The 15,909-nt window shown below is 41.8% G+C and overlaps 1 protein-coding gene across 4 annotated transcripts in view; it reads left to right on the top strand.

Annotated features, from left to right (window-relative positions):
- arhgap4b (Rho GTPase activating protein 4b) overlaps positions 1-15,909 on the top strand; it is an 81,001-nt gene that overhangs the window by 9,173 nt on the left and 55,919 nt on the right. For 3 of the 4 annotated variants that reach the window (XM_068331878.1, XM_068331886.1, XM_068331891.1), the window contains exons 2-10: positions 2,125-2,475; positions 3,628-3,799; positions 3,928-4,090; positions 6,464-6,526; positions 6,620-6,793; positions 8,688-8,816; positions 8,983-9,204; positions 10,695-10,796; positions 10,889-11,074. In XM_068331878.1, the coding sequence (XP_068187979.1) occupies positions 2,406-2,475; positions 3,628-3,799; positions 3,928-4,090; positions 6,464-6,526; positions 6,620-6,793; positions 8,688-8,816; positions 8,983-9,204; positions 10,695-10,796; positions 10,889-11,074 (1,281 nt within the window). In that variant the 5' untranslated portion in view covers positions 2,125-2,405. The remainder of the gene's footprint in view (positions 1-2,124; positions 2,476-3,627; positions 3,800-3,927; positions 4,091-6,463; positions 6,527-6,619; positions 6,794-8,687; positions 8,817-8,982; positions 9,205-10,694; positions 10,797-10,888; positions 11,075-15,909) is intronic. The other variant, XM_068331901.1, reaches the window with a different exon arrangement.

The raw sequence follows: 15,909 nt of genomic DNA, 5'->3' as shown, positions 1-15,909 counted from the left end.
CACCTCCTAGACTCGAGTTTTTGCCTCCGCAACTACTCGAGCTGTAGTACGCCTGGCCTGCCTGTACCTGTCAGCTGCTTCCAGAGTCCCGCAATTCAACAAGATCTGTGGCTGAACAAGATCTCTGTGGTTGAATAAGGTGTTTGTTATTGACAAACTGTGACTAGTACAGAAGTCCAATAACAGAACACCACTCGTGTTCAGATCGGGAAGGGCGTTCATCCCAATCACTCCTTTCCAGGTCTCACTGTCATTGCCCACGTGAGCGTTGAAGTCCCCAAGGAGAACAATGGAGTCCCCAGTCGGAGCACTATTCAATACCCTTCCCAGGGACTCCAACAAGGCCCGGTATTCCGCAGTGCCATTTGGCCCGTAGACCAAAACGACAATGAGACACCTGTTCCCAACCCGAAGGCGCAGGGAACTGGGGTGTACTCCAACATATGACGTATGAGCTGTGGGGCTACAAGCAAGCCCACACCATCCCGCCGCCTCTCACCTTGGGCAACACCAGAAAAGTGGAGAGTCCAACCCCTCTCAAGGGTTTGGGTTCCAGAGCCCAAGCTGTGGGTGGGGGTGAGGCCGACTATGTAGTCAGTACCTCTCAACCTATCTCACAAGCTCTGGCTCCTTTCCCCCCTATAGTTGGCCTCTTTGTCCAGGGATTGGGTCATCGAGCCCCATGCTGATGAGTGCCACCCAATCCACACTGCACCCGTCCCTTACAGTTTCTTCGGTGGGTGGTGAGTCCACGGGAGGTTGGGCCCACGTAGTCCTTTCAGGCTGAGCCCGGCCGGGCCCCGTGGGCAGAGGCCCGGCCACCAGGGGCTCGCATACAAGCCCCAACTCCGGGCCTGGCTCCAGGGTGGGGCCCCGGTTTTGCCACACCAGGCGGCGTCGCGTTCCTTGATATTTCTTTCATCACAGGGGTTTTTGTACTGCTCTTCATCTGGCCCGTCACCCAGGACTTGTTTGCCAAGGGAGACCCTAGCAGGAGCATAAAGCCCCTGACAACATACAGTAGCTCCTGGGATCATTCGGGCACTAAAAGTCCCCCACCACGATAAGTTGGCAGCTCTCGGAGGAGAAGGAGTTATTTTGAAGCTACTCTTCATCAAAAGAAGCTTTTTTTGATTCTTGAATAAAAGCTCCAGTTTCTCAGTATTACGTAATACCTGTCAGTGCACAACTGGAACTGAAATGCACAATTTTGACCACTGGATTTTTTTTTGCAAAATTATGTTATACACCCCAAATATCCAATGTACCATCTCTTCAGATGTCAGCTGTTAGCTCGCTAGCAATACAGGTACCAGCTGTGTGTGGGAGTATGACTTTGTATGTGTTTGTGTTCTGCTCAGCCAGAAATGCTGTTTGTCCATTTCCCTCTGTTCATTTTCCTTAAAAAAACAAAACAAAACATGACTTGACATGCATTGATGTTATTTTGCCCCACTGACTGAAAAATATTCATGTGTTCTGTCTAAATATGTTTTTTTAAATATCTGACTTTCAAAAAATGGTGGACACAATGACAAATGTCTTGACTGGTTTCATCAACATCGTGGCGCATTAAATTCTGTAATATGTGCCATTTAGGTTTGGTATGAGAGTTGACTTGCACAGCTCAAAAATTTCAAAGTGCAGTTTGAATCATTACATTTTTCATTTAAGGTCATTTTTGTATGAATTCAGCTACTGTTCTCAAAAGCCAGTAACACATTTACTGGCTTCTACCTCAGACCATGTTCCTGTGACTCATGAGGTTGAGCATTTCTCATCTTTGCCATCTTCCTCTCAGGAATCCTCACAACCCCCATCTGAAATAACCCTCATTATTTACTCAAAAGATCCTCTCATCCCCCATTCTTCATCGTTTTGGTCCCACAGTCGGTTACATGGCTGTGTTACTGTCCACTCTGAGGTGTGTCACCCATCTCACATCTTAACTGTCTGTCCCAGTAAACAATCCTTATCTTCTGTCACTTTCTGTCTTTTTTTGTTTCATCTCTATGGCCTCATTTGTCGTCTTTCATTGACTCTCTCCCATTCTGCTCTCATTAAGTCCTTTCATCCATATTAATTTCTACTCTTCCCTCTAATTTCCCTCTGTGTGCTACTCAGGCCAGTTCACCTATGGATCAGTGTTCACATCAGAAACCAAGGGGATTCCAGGAGTACCTTGACACCATTGGCATCCCAGTCAAGCGCAGCCAACAGACAGTAATGCTGATGTGCCACATTCAAAAGCCAAGGTAGCCAGGGCCAAAAAGTCAGAGACTACAGAGAAGGAGCAGGAGTTGAAGTTGGGAGGTTTGAGGAGGGGATTTTTTGTTAGGGCAAAAGAAGAATCAAGATTCAGGGAGAGAGGTCTCAGTAACAGACCAGAGTCAAGGGGGTCAAAGATGATGACATCACATGGAAAGTTGAGGAGGGAGAAGGGGAGTCTGGCCGAGTATGAATCACAGATGAAAGGTAAGTCACTCTGCATCTGCTCAAATCATGAGCTCATCACTGTGTACATCAGAGTCAACTATTGATCTTGCACTCAAAGCAGAATTAATGTATGCTTTCAGTTGCTCTGCACCACCATTCACCTGTATCCACTGAAAAGGGTCTGTTCACAAGTTGATAAAGTCCTTCCTTTGAGCGTGATGACAATCAAAGCAGGGTTTCTTAAAGACACAGAATGGGAGGAAAACATACACATGACCATTATCATGTCTTGTGTGTTGCTTTCCATGTTGTTGTTTTTTGCCGTTGTTGGGTGGCTCTGTACTGTACTACAGCAGTGTATTTATAGCCAGTATTAGTGATGCTGTCTCCTCATATCTAGTCAGCCCAAGGCTGTGTACTCACACAAACAGAGAAAAAGAGTAAAGGATGGAAAGAAGGAGCAGAGAAACAGAGTGGGTGAAAGTGCTGAAGAAAGGAAAGAGAGCAACAAGCAGAAAGGAGTAAAGCCAATGTGGAGTTATTTGTGAGCTTATATAAGTCTTTCAAACCAATGTAAAGCATTCACTCTCCTGATACAGTTCGACATGCACACATATATATGTTGTATACAGGCCCCTGAACAAACTCACAACAAACTAGGGGCCTCTAGGCATGCAGTTAGTATGTATGTATGTGTATACTGTATACTGTATGTATGTATGTGTGTGTGTGTATGTATATATATATACTGTATATACTGTATATATACTGTATATAGGGGGAAGCAGAGTGAAGGGTCGCGTGAGGGAACTGCCGATAGCTGGGCAATGTCTGGTCTTCAAGAAATCTGCTCTACCGCTGAGCCACTGCCACCCCGAGTGCACATTAGTTTCCTAAGTATACTTTATACAGTACAGTCTGTCGCCATACTGGAAGCATGTAAAGTCTGCACATAGGAACAAATCTGACATGCAAAGAAAAAAGAGGACATCCTTCCCTCATTGCTGTGATGTACGTTACATGAATAAGATTGCATTTCACCTTGTACATATAAACAAATATATCTAGACATGCTTCTAGTAATTACAGTAACTACATCCTTATGACAATTATTCACCTTGTGTTTGCACATCAGACTGTTCAGAATCTAAAGCATGCAGGGACTTGTTCTTTTTACCATCTATCTGTCAGACCTGCGGGCCCAGCTGACAGATCAGATAAAGATTTTAGACTCCCAGGTGGAGGTGAAACAGCAGCAGCTCTCAGACCTCTCTGAGTTTCTACGGCGTCGAGGTGATATTGAGGCTGAATATGCTCGAGCCCTCGATAAACTCACCGAGAAATTCACCCACAAGACAAAGAAGTGAGTGTGCACAAAGTGTGAGGGAACACATGTCTTTCCTATCTCTTGGATGATTGTGGGCATTTCATCTGACCATATCTCAGAGAGGATGCGTTTGTTTTGTTTTTTGTTTTTTTTTGTTTTTTCAGGAAAGAACAATGGGGTCAGTCTGTGTGCCAGGTGTGGTCTGTTTTGCTAACTCAAACTCGTCTGGAGAGCCGGGAACATGCAGCGTTAAGTGACACCTGCTGCAACACGCTCACACAGAGGCTGACACATAGTGTAGAGGATACACACCGTCTGCACAAACGGGTGAGTGGCTGTGGTGCAGAGTCAGTAGTCACATTAAACAAGTCCTTCATTCAACTTCATATTACTCTCAAAACTGAAGTTTTGAGAGTAATATCTCATTGTGAAAGTGACAATAATCGACAAACTGAGATGTATCTTTAGTCTATGTCCATAAACTGAGGTAAACAGGATCGGGACTCATTATTGCACAACTCCTATGTAATCAGTTTGGTAGCTTTGTGCAGCTCTGAATTGACAGTAATAAATAATGACGAATAAATTTGCTTTTATCAGGATCTGCCCTAAAATTTCCCAGGATGTCTCATTCTTCCACAATGTTCAGTGGAAATCTGTCCAAGAGATTTTTTTCTGCTGCCAACACCGCTCAAAAAAAAACCTGGACCTAAGTGAATACATAAACACTTTAGTGAATGTAAAAATTATCACTTTCAGGAAAAAGACCTAAGTCCAGTAAACAATCAAGAAATACTCAAGATACACCATAAGATCTATTCTATTGACAATATGTAGAGTTATTTCAAATAATTTCCCAGTAATTGTAAAATGAAATTCCTTTTAGCATTTCCAAAATGTCAAAAGGCATTTCTTCAGTAAACAAAGATATAAACATAATAATTAGCGGGGAAAAATGAAAAAAACATTTTTAAATCACACTACAGAAATCCTCACATTGGACAATTTTGACTCAGAATTAAGTGGAACTTGTAACCATAAGACCATAAGAACCATAAGAATTCACTGTAGGGCAACCCCCACATACACACACACGCTCAAGTAATTCATTGTGTGTATAAAAGTATTCCATTTAAAATACAAGGTGAGGGAGGGAGAAATGTATGTCCTCCTCTTCCTCACTTCGTCACTTTGTTCATGATTGCAAATAACAAGAATCCTATTTAATTGTTTTAAATCACATATTTCAGGTTATGAACTGTCATGATAGACAGTCAATATCTAGATCAAAGCATAGTGAGCCCATCTCAACACAAATCACTAGTGTGTTAGATTACACTAATTCACAACTGGTATCACTTAACTCTGTGAGCTTCATTGCCTGCAAGAAACATAATTTATATTATGTGCTGCTAGATTAATGTTGATACTGTTAGACTTGAAATGTAAGTAGACTTGCCAAACTAGCTCTAAGTTGACACTTTGCACACAAAGCAGCATTTGTATAATTACTTCTTTATGTATTTGTTATATTATCTGTTCTGCTATGAGGAGCACCTAAGTCTCACTGCTTTTATGAAGTACACAGACTAAACTTGCTCAGATTAATGCTTACCAGGCACCTTGTCTGCACAGCATACTTGAAAATTAAAAAAAAAACATTTACAGTCACTTCAGAGAAGATAAGGCATACTCAAAGGCCTGAAACTTCTCTAAAGTCACTGCCAACATTATATTGCCACTGATAAAGTAGTTATATGCAGTCAATGATTAATGATAAATATTCAGAGCCTGGCAATTTATGGTTCACTGATTCTGTTCCGGGCTGTGCGACTAGATTTCAGAAAATGAAAGGGAAAGCAATTAACAGTTACAAACTAAAATTATAAATTGGCTGTAATTGAAAGTCTGAAAGAAGCCATAACAGAAAAATATGATTTGCAAAAAAAAAAAAAAAAAAATGCTGCAAGACATAAAGGGTTCGAAGGTTAAAGTAGAAAATTTGTTTCCTGACCTCAATATGTTTCTGGATAGCATCCGTTTCTATTTTAAAAATCCAGAAGGAAGTAACCAACCAGTTTTTAAGAGCAAAGAGGTTTTTAAGAAGAAACTAATGACAAAAGTAAAAAGTATGATTGAGAATGGTTAGTTACTTTTCGATTTTTGTCTGCTTTTTTTAAACCTGTGTTTAAAGTACTTTGAATGGGAAAGGAGCAGGGGACATGGAGACAAGAGCCTCTGTTTTAAGTTTGATAAATGTTAAAAGGTTAGATGTTGTCTTTGTTCAGGAAAAACACAGTACTGTTGAAAATCCTACCATTGTTTGTTTTTGAGATGTGAATTCCTTTTTGCATGACTCTCTGGATTTTGTGTCAACGTGATTATCTTGTAATTTGGCTTTTTTGAATAAACATGATTTTAAAAATGAAAATGAAAATGAAATGGAAGCCCCTTTCTTTTGATTTTCAAGAATTGTTTTCTAATGAGTTATGAAATATGTTAAATTATGTCTTGTTTCAGAGCGTTTGAAGTCTGATGTACAAATCTTTGAAGTGACAGTCAGGCTAACTGTACCCCCCCTCAATTTCCAATTTCAAGTTTTGGTCCCAAGCTAAGATGCTCTCTCCTTGAGCTTCAAAATCAATATTTTGAGGTAATGAAATATCCCAAAATGTCCAGTCATACTTCTGTGAATTGCAGAGCAAAGAAGTTGGTATCCAAATGCAGGATGAGCTGCTAAAGGTCACCACTGAGTTGCAGACGGTGAGCATTTTCTCATGTTCAATATGTAAAATAATTGAAATTAATGTAGCATCTCAATGGCAAGAACTCTTTCTGTTGTGTCTTCTCATGAAGGCCTTGAAGACGTATAACCAATACCATACAGACTGTCTCATAGCAGAGGGGAAATTGAAGGAAGCAGAGCGATTGGAGGAGAGGCACACCGGCAAGTCGGCTGACCTTGGCCTCAGCCAATCAGGCGGACAGAGACGGAGTTCAGTTAAGAAGTTGGAGAGATTAATGGAAAAAGTAAGTGTAGCTGTAGGTGTGTGTGTGTGTGTGTGTGTGTGTGTGTGTGTGTGTGTGTGTGTGTGTGTGTGTGTGTGTGTGTGTGTGCGTGCTCCCATTTGAAAGATGCAAGGACTCCGGTTCTTTATACAGATGGTGTTATCTTTTATTGATGCCTTTAATATCTAGTTTGACTAGCTTCACGTTGCACAGTTAATCATCACCACCCCCGTAGAACTACAAACAGACATGAAATGACATTGAACTTTAAACACAGTACAAAAAATTACATAAAAATAGAAATAAAAGTTACAAAATAAAAGAGCATCGACCACTTTGCCTTCTTGCAGTTCCAAAATGGGAGGATTTTTATCTTTTGCCGTACAATAACAAACAATATTTTCCGTCACAGGATTCAGCACGACCTCTGGTGGTCAAAGAAAAACAAGTGGCTTCACACAAACTTTATAACAACAGCATTCACACTCCCACCAATCACACAAAGTGATTCTTCAAACTATATACAAAAAAAAATAAACAAAAAAAACAAAATGAAGGGGAATCTCTGAGTTAACCCTTTACTCAGCTTCTAACAGAAGCCCAGTTTTGTGTATGGCTCTCTCTGAATAGAGTGGCTGAGACGTGTGTGCTTTCATTGTCCAGTGTCATATCACTGAATCACAGCTTAACTCTTCTGACCGTATTGTTAGCACCTAGGAAGACTTCCACTACATTTGCCAACGTCCATGGATTTCTGAAGTAAAGAACAAAAAATGGATGATCTGTCAGGCAAGAGAATGGAAAGTACGCCTTCACTCATGTACAGCGATATGGACTGTTTCGGACCATTTTGTTTAAAAAAAAAAAGGAATGAAGGAGTTGAAGAAATATGGGCTCATATTTAAGACAGCGACCAAGGCACCAACTTTGCAGGTGCGCGCAATGAGTTCCAAGAGTTGATGAGAGGACTAACAGAAGAACATATGAAGGAAGTGGGATGCAGCTTCGTCAGTGGATCTGTCTCTCCCAGTCACATGAGTGGTGTGTGAGAGAGACAGATCTGCACCGTAAGGAGTGTCCTCACATCTATCCTCAACCAATCTGCAAACCGACTATACATATCATCACTGAGAACGTACTTATGTCAAGTAATGGCTATCATGAATAGTAGACCATTGTCCACTGTACATCTCAACGATCCATCCGGCAGAACCATTGACTCCCAATAACATCCTTACCATGAAGTCTTTGGTCATAATGCCTCCACTTGGGCATTATGACTAGGAGGGGGCAAAGGACGATCTCTATCTTCAAAAAAGACGGAAGAGTTGAGTTCCTGTCAAATGAGTACTGGACCAGGTGGAGAAAGGAGTACTTACTTAATCTGTAGCAACAAAGAAAATGGACCAAGGACAGAAGAAATGCCAAAGTAAATGACATTGTGCTGCTGCAAGATGAGAAGTTATCGAGAAATCAGTGGAAGTTGGCGAAAGCAGTGGAAGTCTTCACAGCTGCTGAGAATAGGGTCAGAAGAGTTAAGCTGCTTGACCTTTGCTGTCTAAAAAAAAATAGCGACTGCACACAAACTTATGGTGTGTGTGTGTGTGTGTGTGTGTGTGTGTGTGTGTGTGTGTGTGTGTGTGTGTGTGTGTGTGTGTGTGTGTGTGTGTGTGTGTGTGTGTGTGTGTGTGTGTGTGTGTGTAAAAGAGAGGGAGAGCGACAGAGTTATTGCATAACATTAAGTCTCAAAGTATGTAAAGGCATAAAGGCATATTCTTTACGACTTGATTTATGATGTTAAAATTTGTTAATAACGTGTCATTCATGATGTGTGTTTGTGTGTGTGTGTGTGTGTGTGTGTGTGTGTGTGTGTGTGTGTATGTGTGTGTGTGCGTGCGTGCGTGTGTGTGTGTAGAGACATGGCAGAGTGCAGGAGACCCAGTTGAAGTGTACCAAGGCTCGTAATGACTACCTTCTGAATCTAGCAGCAGCAAATGCTGCCATGAACAAGTACTACCTGCAGGACATCAGCACCATGATTGATGTATGCAACCTCAATGTGTCTGTGTGTGCCCATCTGTTTATTAGACCAAGCCTTATTTCTTGTATATATCATTCTCTCACACCATATCATTTCCATCAACCCCCCTGCACCCCCACCCCCACCAACATACCGCATCATCATTTCCTCCTTTACTCCCTCATGACAGTGCTGTGACCTGGGTTTCCATCTGTCAGTGGAGAGGGTGATGAAATGCTTCTTGACCAGTAGGTGGCGCATCCAGAAGACGGAGGAGACGGGGCTAAAGCAGCTGGAGGCCACTGTGACAACCCTGGACCAGAGTGGAGATAGAGATGCGTTGCTACAGCAACATGACACTGCTTTCTGCCTCCCCTTCAGATTCAGTTATCACCCACATGAGGGGGACCAGGTCATGCCACTGCACTTCTTGTTTTAATTTGCAAAAAATCATCCTTAATCATCCTTGTTTGGGTTGTATTTTTTGTTTTTTGTTTTTACATTTGTAGATTTGTACACATATAGAGGCTGTTTATAAAAAATATTGTATATGAATCTTTTTAACTTTTTAGATATCAAAGAATTAGTTTTATCTTTGGCCTGGCTTACCTGGTACTTTTACTGGTCTTTCGCCAGAGTAGACTCCATCACAGGTCCCATATTATTTTATTTTAAATTAATTTCACACAGCTGTCAGACGTCCAACTACACTGTATTTGCCTCTAACTCATCCATGGTCCTGAATTTCAGCTGTCAAAAAGTTGCTCAAATGAGAAGAGGCTGGTTCTGTTCCTGCCTTGCCTGTTACACTCACAGAGAGGATGTGGCTAACGGTAACATGGGGTAAAGTTTATGGTGGATGCACTGCTATGGCTACAGCTCCTGTAGAAATCACTCCTGCTGTTTCTTCATGACAGGAGCTAAGTCTGAGCAGCGTGTTTGAGCAGCATTTCACCATTGGGTGGGCTGCAGAGTCAATGCAGGAACACATAGGACCATGTAGAGACCAGAAAAAATTATTTTTCAAAATATGAAAAGTTCTGTTTTTGTCGCGGATATTTGTGTTGTCATGTGGATGGAAGCCATAACTTTAAGAAAAGTCGTTGCGTTTTCAAAAAGATCCAGCTACGTGTGGACGGGGCCTCAATTTCCAATATTTGTTTTATTTTATATTTCATATACGAATATTTTAAATAGTCAGTGAATGATGTGAATCGATAACTCTGATTAAAACTTCTTTTGCTGTTTCAATTCGGGCTGGAGATTAACCAATTACACTATTGGCTGATAAAACAAAGTTATCAAGAACTAGCTATTTATCTGCAGCTGATGTAATATTTGCCAATAAAATCCATCTGTAGTCTGAGATGGATCATACACATCTACAGTAAAAACTCTTTTTACTGTAGATGTCACATCGGTGTGTTTTAGTTACAGCAGCACAGATGCCATTGACCACTGAAACATTTATACTAAAGGAATACTAAAGGCAGCAGATTTCATGACTACACAATGCTACAGGAAGCTGACTCTACCTTGGAGAGCACATGCGTCAAACTCAAGGTCTGGGGGCCAAATGTGTCCTGCCACATCATTTATGTGGCCCGCGAGAGCATTCAAGGTCAGAGTGTCTAAAAATAAATAGGACAAAAGTGTGCTTTGAGCAAAAACTAGATTTCCCATAAAGCAGTAATTCAGCCCATTTGAACTTTGACAAAACCATTTTGAACAAAATGAATGTCCTAATTTGTGTTTTAAAAAACATTGAACGAGTCCGGCCCTCAGCTTCTAGCAAATTTGTCTTTTTGGCCTTTGTGTATTTGACTTTGACACCCCTGCTCTAATGGATTTGTCTCCATCATCAGATGTATTGTTACAGCCTATTTTGCTTTTGTATTTCAGGTTTGTGAGGTGAGTGCAGAGAGCCAGGTGAGGTACGAGCTGGAGACAAGATTCCAACAGCTTCAGTCTCGACTGGCTGCCGTTACCTTGGAAACAGAAGAGGTTAGTTGGTGATCCTAAACTTTGAATATTGACTTTTTTTGCAATTACTTAGCTAAATATATTAAATGAACAGATTTTCTCTCTCTTCTCAGATAAGTAAAACACTTAAAGCCACTCTTACAGCCCTGCTGGACAGTATGTGTGAAAGTGACTGGAACCCCACCCTTGACATTCCCAGCAGCCTATCACATGAGCCCCCTGGAGGGAGCTCGATCCCAAAGCTTACTCTGGCTAAGCGTCGAGCCAATCAGCAGGAGACAGAGACCTACTATTTTACAGTGAGTTAATGTAGTTGGCTAAATGAATACTGTATGTTGTTGTGTTATCTTCAAAGTAGTGTCATCGTGCTCTGAGAAAAATGTATTTGAGGGTATGTAATGATTAGTTATTAGTGCTGTTCTTTACAATTATTCTGAAAGAGGACATGAATGTACAGTAGTTGGTGTGAGAAAAGAGGATGCAGAAGACAGGGTTAGATGGAGGCAACTGATTCGCTGTAGTGACCGCTGATGGGAAAAGCCAAAAGGAAAAGAAGAAGACTGGTAGCCTACAACTGGTGTTGAGCAAAGAAATTTTGAAGACATACATGTTATATTTACATGTTGATAGTATCCTCTATTGTTGATTCGTTGTGCTGTGGTTAACAACTTTGTGTTATTGACTGAGCTTGCTTATAGCATAATCACTTAATTAGAAGAAGAAGTATACTTTATTGATCCCCGCAAGGGGAAATTACAAAGTCACTCGGTTAGTTGACAAGTATACAGGCCCCTGAACACAGCACACAAGGGGGGCTGTAAGCATGCAGTTAGTACAATCACATTAAACTATACACATCAGGGAGGCAGCCCCAATTTTGAGGAGCTTGTAGGGGGGACGGCACCTTGCTCAAGGGTGCCTTGGCAGTGCCTGGGAGGTGAGCTGACACCTCCCACTGTCAGCTCACACTCCTGGTGACATCATGGCGGGAGCGGGATTCGATCCGCCGATGGCTGGGGCGACCCATCTAGGAGACATCTGCTCTACCGCTGAGCCACTGCCGCAAGGCTGAAGACAAGGTCTTCAGCCTTGTCTTCATGATTTATCAGTCCCTCATATTTCATTTCATTTCATTTCATTTATTCATTTATTTCAGGCAAGGCAAGGAAAAACAAAACAAAAAACAACAACAACAAAATAATTAAATAAGCAAATAATAAATAAAGATCATATCTCATATGGAGATCATTCAACAGTAGAAGCAAGCAGGAAGAAGTCAGGCTGTACCATCATTGTACATGACACTTCTCCTGAGATATTAACTGTAAAATCTGTTTTTTAGTATTTATAATCAGATGACGTTAATTCATGTTACAGCACAGGTTGCTGTGCTCTCCTTCTGTAGTTACAAGTTAATGTAAGTCACCTAGCTGTCTCCTAGAAATAAAAATGAAAATGTAATAATAATAATCCAAGGAGTTCCTTCAAACACGTATTAAATAATTGATTAAATAGAATTACCATTAGTAATTACAATTAATAATTTCCAAGCAGCTTTAACAATACACCAGTGGGTGTAACTTACAGGAAACACAAATTCTCACAAATAACTAAGCACTGTGGGGCAGTGGGGAGGCCTGTTGCCTTACGGCACAAAAGAGAGAATATTAGTTATACTTTCTGTCAAATTAAGTTGATGAATGATGGCATCACATAAATTTAATTGTAAAAAAATAATTAAAAAATACATAAGTCCCGCCCCTTCCAGTGTACATCCCGTCTCTTCTGGTGAATGTCCCTCCCTTCCGTCAATCATATCATGAAAAAATGTCAGTCAGTGTATGTAGTATGATATGCGTAAAACTTTGGGTTAGAAGTGGTGTGATCCTGTGCTTAATGAAGTATAATGAGAAACCTATGGTGGTACAGCATGCATGACTGTGATGTCCCCATTCAGTGTGGGTGGCCCGTCGCCGTTCTTATTGAAGTTCAATGAGAAACCCATGTTTGTACACGTATGTAGGCCATGTGTGTAAGACGTTATTAAATCGACAGTTGGGCTAGTTATGCATGTTATACAACTGGTTCATTGTCACACTGGGGAAGAGGGAAAGGGTTTGGATGAAATTCCATGAGGAGGCCCATTTCCACTGTTTGTCCTTAACGGTTGTGAACACACAACACACACGGTTGTGAACACATTATTAACAATACTAAAAGCAAAACCACTACAGCATTTGTTTATTCAGTTGTGTAGGTAAGGCAGTGATGATCTCATTTGATACACTGCATGTTTCATTGATCAATGACAGTCAACAGATTTGTCATGTTTACCTCATGGAAGTATATTTTACCAAGTAACACAGTTTCATTTATGCTAGAGATGAGAGGAACATGAAACGTCTAAATATCAACCCTTCCATCCAAACACAAACCAGATGGATAGCTTTGGATACTCTGATCTTTGATGAATAGTTTAGGCTCAATTATATGATTTATGATGCCTATTACCGTAAGTGGATAAGAGGTGTAATAGCTCAGAAATTTTTACTGTTGTCCGCTATTTTTTCCGACATGGTATCTTCCTCCTACTATCTGTCTGTATCCACAGCTTCATTCATTCCTCTCTTCTTTTGACCTTTGTCTCTCTTACATCTAGCCTCGTGGCTGATCATGCTTGTCTAGATAGACATTGGATTTGATTTTATTTGATCTTATTTTATTGCTCTGATTGTATGGCTTTTGCTTTTATTCGTGTTTTATGTTTTTAATTTATTTATTTTACTGACAATATTTGAGCCATTTTGTCTTTTATCTATAATCTTTTGTTTTTTTAATTTATTATCTGTACGGCGCTTTGTTAAGCACTTTACAACAACCACAGTCAACCAAATAAAGATTGGATTGGATTGGATTGGATTGGATTGGAAATCAAAAGTGGGGCATGTAATCCACATTCCTCTTACGGTCTTTAATGCATCTCTCTAAACCCACGTCTATAATCTTCCAGCTAATTTTGGCTGGTATTTTGAGAAACAAAGGCTACTTCTGACAGTATGTTCAACCAAAGAAAATATTTCCATGTTTTCTACTGGAATTAAATTTTTAACTTTTAACATTTTTATTTTCTTTATACTTAAGTGGAATTTTCAGATGTAGCCAGTTTTGCTTGCACATTGCTTAAAGCAGACCATCCATCCATCCATCCATCCATCCATTTGTCCATCAATCCATCATTTACCGCTTATCCAGGGCCGGGTCGAGGGAGCAACAGTCTCAGCAGGGATGCCCATACTTTCCTCTCCCCAGACACCTCCTTGAGCTCTTCAGGGGGGGATCCCGAGGCATTCCCAGGCCAGCTGAGAGACACAGTCCCTCCAGCGTGTCCTAGGTCTTCCTCGAGGTCTCCTCCCAGTAGGACATGCTTGGAACACCTCAGAATCAGAATCAAAAAAGTTTATTGCCAGGTACAGTAAAATTCACCACACAAGGAACTTGACGCGGTGTCGGTGCATTAGAAGGTGGAAGAGAAGCAATAAAGAATAATAACAGGAAAAAAAACACACGTTTGGGCCTGCCGAGTCTGTCTGGCCCCCTACTTTGCCAGCGGATCCAGCTCATCACCAGGTGGTGATTGGTTGATAGCTCTGCCCCTCTCTTCACCCAAGTGTTCAACACATGAGGTCGGAGATCTGATGATACGACAAATAAATCGATCATCGACCTCCGGCCAGGGTATCCTGGTGCCATGTGCACTTATGGACATCCCTGTGGTTGAACAAGGCGTTCGTTATGGACAAACTGTAACTAGCACAGAAGTCCAATAACAGAACACCAGTCGTGATCAGATCGGGGAAGCTGTTCATCCCAATCACCCCTTTCCAGGTCTCACTGTCATTGCCCACGTGGGCATTGAAGTCCTCAAAGAAAACAATGGAGTCCCCAGTTGTAGCACTATTCAGTACTCCTCCCAGGGACTCCAAGAAGGCTGGGTATTCCACACTGCCATTTGGCCTGTAGGTGCAACCCAAGCCCAAGGTGCAGGGTTGGGGACCAGGGTGAACTCCAACATATGACGGCTGAGCTGTGGGGCTACAAGCAAGCCCACACCAGCCCGCCGCCTCTCACCTTGGACAACACCAGAAAAGTGTAGAGTCCAGCCCTTCTCAATGGTTTGGGTTCCGGAGCCCAAGCTGTGGGTGGAGGTGAGGCCGACTATATCTAGTCGGTACCTCTCAACCTCCCTCACAAGCTCTGGCTCCTTTCTTCCCAGGGAGATGACATTCCATGTCCCTAGAGCTAGACTCTTTGTCTGGGGATTGGGTCATCAAGCCCCATGCTGACGTCTGCCACCCAATCCACACTGCACCCATCCCCTAAGGTGTCCTCGGCGGGCGGTGAGTCCACCGGAGATTGGGACCACGTTGCCTTTCGGGCTGAACCAGGCGCTCACATACGAGCCCCAACCCCGGACCTGGCTCCAGGGTGGGGCCCCGGCCTCATTTCCAACTGACTGGTAGGGGGAGCAGATATGTTGAGAACTTATGTGCAGAGTTACCTGACACGCTGTCTTAATGACCAGCCGTGTTACTATCTTTAGAAGAGTTAGAATATCTGTCTCTATCTCTGTCTCAAACTGTAAAACAGAAGTCCAGTTGCTTCATATTCAAAATTTATGTGAGCTGACACCTCCCACTGTCAGCTCACACCTCAAGGTAGCTGGGCAGGAACGGGAATCAAATTACCAATCTGGCGATTATTGGACGACCCGTTTTACCAACTGAGCCACTGCTGCCCTGGATTGTAGAGTCTATACGGGACCTTTTTCTTTTCCAGGGTGTAGCAGTTGGTAGGGTTAGGGAGGACCACTATATAGATGGAGAGACCAGAAGAAATTTCTAAAAAAATGACCACTTTAAGTTTTGGCTCCAATCACACCCTGTTGTTGCAACTTTCAAAACACATTTGGGGTAAACTATGTTCAACAGTGTTGAATTATCACCGAATAATAATGCAGTCACAGAATTCTTTTTCCTGCTATTAGTAACATGAGTGTATCAGAGGGATATATCTTATTTGTTAGGTGAATGTTTAAGTTATACTCCACGTTTTCCTTATTCATTCCCCAGACTGT

The sequence above is a fragment of the Antennarius striatus genome, chromosome 2 (genome assembly GCF_040054535.1).
Source record: "Antennarius striatus isolate MH-2024 chromosome 2, ASM4005453v1, whole genome shotgun sequence".
NCBI lineage: Eukaryota > Metazoa > Chordata > Actinopteri > Lophiiformes > Antennariidae > Antennarius > Antennarius striatus.
Note: the sequence above shows the minus strand (reverse complement) of the source record. Positions and strands in the feature narration are given on the sequence as shown.